The sequence below is a fragment of the Phaseolus vulgaris genome, chromosome 3 (genome assembly GCF_000499845.2).
Source record: "Phaseolus vulgaris cultivar G19833 chromosome 3, P. vulgaris v2.0, whole genome shotgun sequence".
Lineage (NCBI taxonomy): Eukaryota > Viridiplantae > Streptophyta > Magnoliopsida > Fabales > Fabaceae > Phaseolus > Phaseolus vulgaris.
Window position 1 is genome coordinate 49,569,677 of NC_023757.2, and position 7,512 is coordinate 49,577,188.

Genomic DNA, 7,512 nt, shown 5'->3' on the forward strand with positions numbered 1-7,512 from the left:
TTGGTAGCCAAATTTATAATCTAAATAATTTGTAGCTAAAACTTAGGTAGCTAATTAGATATAAATTTAAAAACTATTTATCAATAATAGAAACTAATTTAGATACCAATAATTTTTTAGTCTCTAAAATAATATATAATTTAGTTAATATAGCAACTAATTTTTTTTTCTAAAATTATTTTTTTTTTAATGTTTTTCTAGTGATCAAAATTTTAACAAAAAAATATGTTTACTTTATTGCGATTTTGTAGGAGTTATTTGATGAATAATGTGTTATCATAGGCTATAAATCATGTTGTAGTTGAAACTTGTAACAATAGAAGTAAAATAAAATATTCTAGGTTGTCAATCTTATTGGCTTAATATGTGTACAGGTAATACATATTCATGTATGGCTGATTTAAAAAATTTAAAAACTTTTATCTTTGCTATATGTTAAATAAAATAGGAAAGATTATTCAAGTCAGAGGTCTCCTCTTTCTTTTGGATGACTAGTTTTTTTCTCTTTTAAAATAATAGTTTTAAAGTTCAAATGTTGAAATTTTAAAATATCATTAAAAGTAAAATCGAAGCACAAAATGTGTATATCGTATTATATATATATATATATATATATATATATATAATATTGCTTTATCTTTTAAAATATAATTTGCAGAAATTAATCCTAAAATAATGTATTAGTCTATGTACTTAGCCTAACTCTTGAGCATATTGAATGTTCTAGGAGAAAAACTTCACTTTTGCCTGGTCATTTTCAACCCTAAACAAGGAACATGGAGTATTTATTAAACTCAATACCATATTCATTTTATTTTAGATATATGGATATGTCTTCTGTTTTGGGAATGTGAACTCTTAACTTTCTTTCACATAATTGTGTGATCTGTCAGATGAATTGGGATAAACTTTCTGAAGTCACTTGTATTCCCTTTTTTTTCAGATACTTCTTTGTGTATTCGTGTCTCTTTTTCTGTTCACACATATTCCTTTCTTTTGTTTTGTATAGGGTGTTATTGACATCACAACGACAGAGGTAGCAGACTACATAGTTGGAGGTGTAATGGCTTGTGACAGTTCTCGTTTTGATGCCATCATAGAGAATAAAGTCCCGTTAGTCTTGAGTGTGGGAGCACTAGACATGGTGAACTTTGGAGCAAAAGATACTATACCATTCAAGTTTCAGCACAGAAATATATATGAACACAACAAACAGGTGACTGCTCTTTATTACTTCGTTCTGTTTTGGTCTTTGCTTGAAAACTAGTCATATTTGCTTGTGATCCTCCAGAGGATTTTGTACGTCATTTTCTCCTTGAACTTGATGTTTATTTCCTGCAATCCTATGACTACTGTCAAAACTGGACTATTCACTATACACTTTATCATTCCCTGGAACTGAAGATGTTTACCATGTGTTAAAATGGCTGAAGACATTATTTTATGCTAATATAAGAAATCAATTATTTCTGTTTGCAGGTTTCACTCATGCGAACAACAGTAGACGAGAACAGAAAATTTGCTGATTTTATAGCAAATAAACTGCAGAATTCATCATCTAAGATTTGTGTGTGCCTTCCAGAAAAGGGTGTATCTGCTTTAGACGCATCTGGGAAGCCTTTCTATGATCCAGAGGCAACGGGCACTCTTCTTCATGAATTACAAAACCTTATTCCGACTAATGGTGATAGACAGGTATTATGGTTGCTCAATAGTATTATTTATCATAATTATCAGCTTCAAGTTTTCTAAATTTCATTTTATTTATTGCTGAGTATTTTGAAAAGTTAAAAGAGTTGTGTACAGGTAAAGGTCTATCCTCGTCACATTAATGACCTTGAATTTGCAAATGCATTGGTTGAATTTGCAAATGCGTAAGCTTTGGACCATCGTCTATCCACCTAGTGAATTCCCGGAAGCTAGAACAGGTTCTCATTTAATTTTAATTTGCATTATGTTAATCAGTGTTTTGCAAAAAATAATTAGTTTGTTTTTTCAATTTTCCTCTTATTTGTGTGTTTTAACACTTAATTTGTGTTGTCCTGAAAGATATTTATTAAAAGCCAATTGTATATTTTTGTGTTGAACAGCTGTTTAATTTTACTTAAGTAAGGTGCTCTCCAGAATTGCTTTTGGTGGAAAATATATTCATTATGTCAACTACGGAAATAATGTTTTCATTTCTGCTTGCAGAAACCTTGGAGAAAACACAGTTCATATTACAGCAACTGAAACATCAAATAGATAAAGGAATTTCTATAATAGGAGTGCAGGGAAACTTGTTGATCTATGGTTGTTATTATTATTTTTATTAAACGAAAAGTAGTATTGTATAAAATAAATTCAAGAAAAATAATTTTTTTATTCATATTCGCAAAGGAAGATAAATAATAAAATATATTTTTCACCACAAAACTATATTTCTTCCTCCCTCTCATGGATCATGGTGGTGATTAGTACATTATTTAAGTATATGCACTTTACTACATTTAGGTTTCTTACTCACCAACAAATAAGTAGTTGAATTTTTGTGAATATGATTCATAACTTTCATGATTTTTCCTAAAACCATTGTTTTAGACTGAGACAAGATTTGTACTAGTATTTTTGGAAATATCAATTAATACCAATTAAAATATTGTTGGCATGACCCGTGTATGGTTGGATCTCCCTTAAGTTATATTAAATATATATCTATGAAAAACATAGTAACTTGGAAAGACCACATAACCTTATAATTAAATTTTTTTAAATAAGAGAAAGATAATTGAAAGTAAAATAAATAATGAAATATAAATTAATTTTAGAGACTAAAATAATTAATTACTATATTGACTAAACTAGAGACTATTTTATAAACTAAAAATTATTAGTATCTAAAGTAGTTTCTGTTATTAATAAAAATTTATAAAATAATTTATAAATTCGTATTCAACTAGTAAGGTTTTAGTTACTAACTACTTATATTCTAAATTAGTCTCTATAGGTTCTATTAGTCTTTTAGAGACTAATTTAGAATATAAAATATTAGTAGTTAAAACTTTAGTGACTAAATTTAGATATCAATTTAAAAACTGTTTTATAATATTTTATTAATAATAGAAATCACATTAGATACTAATAATTTTTTTGTCTCTAAATTAATATCTAATTTAGTCAATACAGTGACTAATTATTTGTTGTCTCTAAATTTAGTTACTATTTAATATTTTCTTGTAGTGATAATGAAAAAAAGTTTGTGAATAGTTTAATTGATATAATAATTTAAAAATAAAATGATATATTTATAAAAATAACTAAACAAACACAAGTTTAGAAATTTCAATCTTTAAGCCAATGTAAATCTTAATAGGGGAGAAAATGTAATGAATGAAAATAAGAAAAGAGTAAATGAGAACAAAAATGAAATTATAGCCATGACTACCCATTATGAGGAAAACAGTTATATACAACTGGCATTTATAAAGAAAGAGAAAAAGAGAGAAAGGAACAAAATTGTGTTTGTTGAAATATGTAGCACAAATACTTACACAGATAGATACTTATACGGACATGGACACGAAGATACGTAAAATCTCTAAAATGTAAGATACGGGGACACGAATCTATATATTATATAATTATGAATTATATAAATTGACAATAAAAATTTACGTGCACAAGTATGTTTCAGATTACTTTTTCGGAGCAGAAAGATGTTTTTCATGACTGATTCACAATTATTTGTTTCTTATTTTTATAATCATAATAACAATTTATACAATAAAGTTTTAATCCCTCACGCCGAGACTGCCAACTCGTGCGTGGGACTATATATTATGGGTGGTCCGATAGCGGCCCGATAACGGGTGGCACGATAAGCCCAACACAAACACTCGCTAGGATAGGCTCAAAATGGCTCTGATACCATATTACGAAGTGGACTTTAAGCCTAACTCAACCCCATAAAACCGGCTCAATGGGGTGAGGTTTGCACCCATTTATATATTATGAAATGTCCTTATATCTAGTCGATGTGGGATCTCCAACACACCCCCCTCACGCCGAGAGTGATAGATAGAAGCTCGTGCGTGAGACTATATATTATGGGTGGTCCGATAGTGGCCCGATAGCGGGTGGCACGATAGGCCCAACACAAACACTCGCTAGGATAGGCTCGAAATGGCTCTGATACCATATTAAGAAGTGGACTTTAAGTCTAACTCAACCCCATAAAACCGGCTCATGAGGGTTGAGGTTTGCACCCACTTATATACAATGAAAGGCTCTAATCTCTAGTCGATGAGGTGTGTTGGAGATCCCACATCGACTAGAGATTAGAGCCTTTCATTGTATATAAGTGGGTGCAAACCTCAATCTCATGAGCCGGTTTTATGGGGTTGAGTTAGGCTTAAAGTCTACTTTCGTAATATGGTATCAGAGCCATTTTGAGCCTATCCTAGCGAGTATTTGTTGGGCTTATCGGGCCACCTGCTATCGGGCCGCTATCGGACCACCCATAATATATAGTCCCACGCACGAGTTGGCAGTCTCGGCGTGAGGGGGTGTGTTGGAGATCCCACATCGACTAGAGATTAGAGTCTTTCATTGTATATAAGTGGGTGCAAACCTCAACCTTATGAGCCGGTTTTATGGGGTTGAGTTAGGCTTAAAGTCCACTTCGTAATACAATTGTCATAAATCTGGAGTGTCTGATCTTCGTATTGAAACACTTTTGCTACTAATTATCACTTTATTACAATTCCAACTTTCTTTTCTTTTATATTATTTTCATTGAAACACTTCATTTTACATTTCCCATAAAAAAATTCTTGTTTCACTCTAATTTACTCCATTTAAAGAACCTTACTTCCCACTTTAATTATTTTATTCTCTAAATTTTTTTCATTCCCTCACCTTTTTTTATCCGACATCCAAACAAAGACTTTTAACGGAAACAATATGATAACCACCAAAATTCTAAATTTTTTAAATTTTTTATTGTTTATTAATAATATTATTAAATACTTTTATTATATAGTAAAAAAGTGTGTCTTTTTTTCTTTTCTTACAACTATCATCCAAGCCTATAGTTACACCTATAAAGACGGTTGAAAGGGTCTACATCAAAGTATGTTATAAACCTTATGTTGATAACACTTACAACTCAAGCAAGCATGTACAAGTGAGCATCTAGAGAGAGTGTATGCTATATACGAAACATCTAATGTTTACTCAATTTAAATTATTGAGATCTATTTCAATATTTAAATTTAAAAAATAATAAATTATTTTTAAATATTTTGCATAATTTACCTTTTTATAAATTTTAATTATTGTATTGTATCGTATTTTTTATTCTTCTTATTTTTATTTTTATTATTATTATTCATTTACTAATTGTGTGTTTGGTTTACACTAGTGCAAAAAGATTAAAAGAATACTCCTTATTAAGTGCGGGTTTGCGATTAAACGCATTCGTAAAAAACGCGCTGGCATTTTTGAAATTAATTTGATTTACAAATGCGGTTCTAGAGTAAAACCGCATTTGTAAATCAATGTGCACTGATTTACAAATGCAGTTTTTCATATGACCGCATTTGTAAATCATTGGCATTGATTTACAAATGCGGTTTTACTCTAGAACCGCATTTGTAAAATCTTTTTACCCTAAAATTTGAAGCGCGCCACTCAGTTTCAGACTTTCACTTTCTTCTCCGCTCTTCGTTTCCACTGTTCTTGCGCTCGCGTCCTCTCTGCATTTTCACCATTGTAAGTTTCGTTCATTCATTCATTCATTTTCGTTCCTTACTTCGTTGGCATTGGCATTTTCGTTCCTTACTTCGTTGGCGCATTTGCATTTTAGGTTACTGTTCCATTGATCTTCGCTGGTCTGTCCCTGCTCCGCCACCGCCACCGCTTCCGTCGCCGCCTTTGTCGCGTGCCTCTGCCACTCCGATCACCATCAAGTTGCTTCACGAAAAGGTTGGTGTTGTATTTAAAAAATTTTGAATTTTTATTTAATATTTTGAATTTATATTTTTGTGTATTATAATTTATATATTATTATATATAAATTTGTATTATATAATTTGTACTTTCTTAAATTTATATTATATATTTAGTTAGTTGTTAATTACATTTTAATAAAAGTTTTATGTTATGTTAGTTGTTACTTTTAGAATAGAATTGTCGTGTTTGGATTGAGTCCGGGGCGTTCGACCCTCGGCAAATGTGTGAGATAGAATACTAATTATTAGAAAATCCTTACTATTCCAAAATATATAATGGATCGAGGTTGAATTAATGTTGTTCGTATAAGTGATGAGTACGAAAGGGGAGTAGAGGAATTTATACAATTTGTGCAGTGTAACGCGATTATTAGTGGTCATGATGGAGCAAAGATCAGGTGTCTGTGCGTTAACTGTTTGAATGGAAGGATACTGGATGTGAATATCATGAGGGAACACCTGCTATGTGATGGGTTTCTTCGATCTTATACAACTTGGACATGGCATGGTGAATTATTAAATTTACCACGTGTTTCCGTAACTGAAGAATATGTGGGTTCTACCATGGATGAAACAGTACACAATGATGGAGATGATGATCGATTGGAGGACATGATTCGTGATGTGGGAGCTGAGATATGGAAGTATGTCAAGAGATGCAGAGACTCCTTTGTATCCTGGATCAACTAACTTCACACGGTTGTTGGTGGTGTTAAGATTGATGAATTTGAAGGCAATAAACGGATGGACTAATAAAAGCTTCACGGAATTGCTCCAGCTGTTGAAGGATATGCTTCCAAAGGGAAATACTCTACCTAATCGTAATTACGAGGCCAAAAAGATTCTTTGTCCAATGGGTATGGAGTACAAAAAGATACATGCATGTCCTAATGATTGTATATTATACCGGAAAGATTTTGAATTGTTGAAAAGTTGTCCGAGGTGTGGGTTATCACGTTAAAAGTTGAAACAAAAAGATGATGATTCTATTGATGAGATGGAAAAGCATGGACCCCCAATGAAGGTTATGTGGTATCTTCCCATCATTCCAAGGATGAAGCGTTTGTTTGCAAACTCAGACGATGCTAAGAATCTTAGATGGCATGCAGATGAGAGGAAATGCTATGACATGTACTGACATCCAGCTGATTCTATTCAATGGAAGAAATTTGATGATGACTTTCCAGAGTTTGGTAAAGAATCAAGAAATATCCGACTTGGTTTAGCTACAGAAGGAATGAATCCGTTTGGTAATATGAGTACAAATCACAGTTCATGGCCTGTATTACTAGTTATTTACAACTTACCTCCTGGATTGTGCATGAAACGAAAATACATGATGTTGTCTATGATGATATCCGGTCCGAAACAGCCAGGGAATGATATTGATGTTTATCTAAGTCCCCTAATTGAAGATTTGAAGTTAATGTGGGACTAGGGTGTTGAAGTATTTGACGGATTTGCTAATGAAACTTTCAAGCTTCATGCCATGTTATTTTGCACCATCAATGACTTTCCGGCA

The 7,512-nt window shown here is 31.8% G+C and overlaps 1 protein-coding gene across 2 annotated transcripts; it reads left to right on the top strand.

Moving 5' to 3' along the window:
• Positions 1-849: 849 nt before the first annotated feature.
• On the top strand, positions 850-2,275 carry LOC137805976 (toMV susceptible protein tm-1(GCR26)-like). Of its 2 annotated transcripts, none has more exons than XM_068605849.1 (4): positions 850-1,216; positions 1,480-1,695; positions 1,807-1,928; positions 2,194-2,275. In XM_068605849.1, exons 1-3 carry the CDS (start codon positions 1,064-1,066, stop codon positions 1,876-1,878), a joined length of 441 nt encoding a protein of 146 aa, XP_068461950.1. In that variant the 5' UTR covers positions 850-1,063; the 3' UTR covers positions 1,879-1,928; positions 2,194-2,275. The 2 variants fall into 2 exon arrangements, with proteins under 2 accessions (XP_068461950.1, XP_068461949.1); XM_068605848.1 differs by having other exon boundaries at positions 984-1,216; positions 1,795-1,928.
• Positions 2,276-7,512: the final 5,237 nt, after the last annotated feature.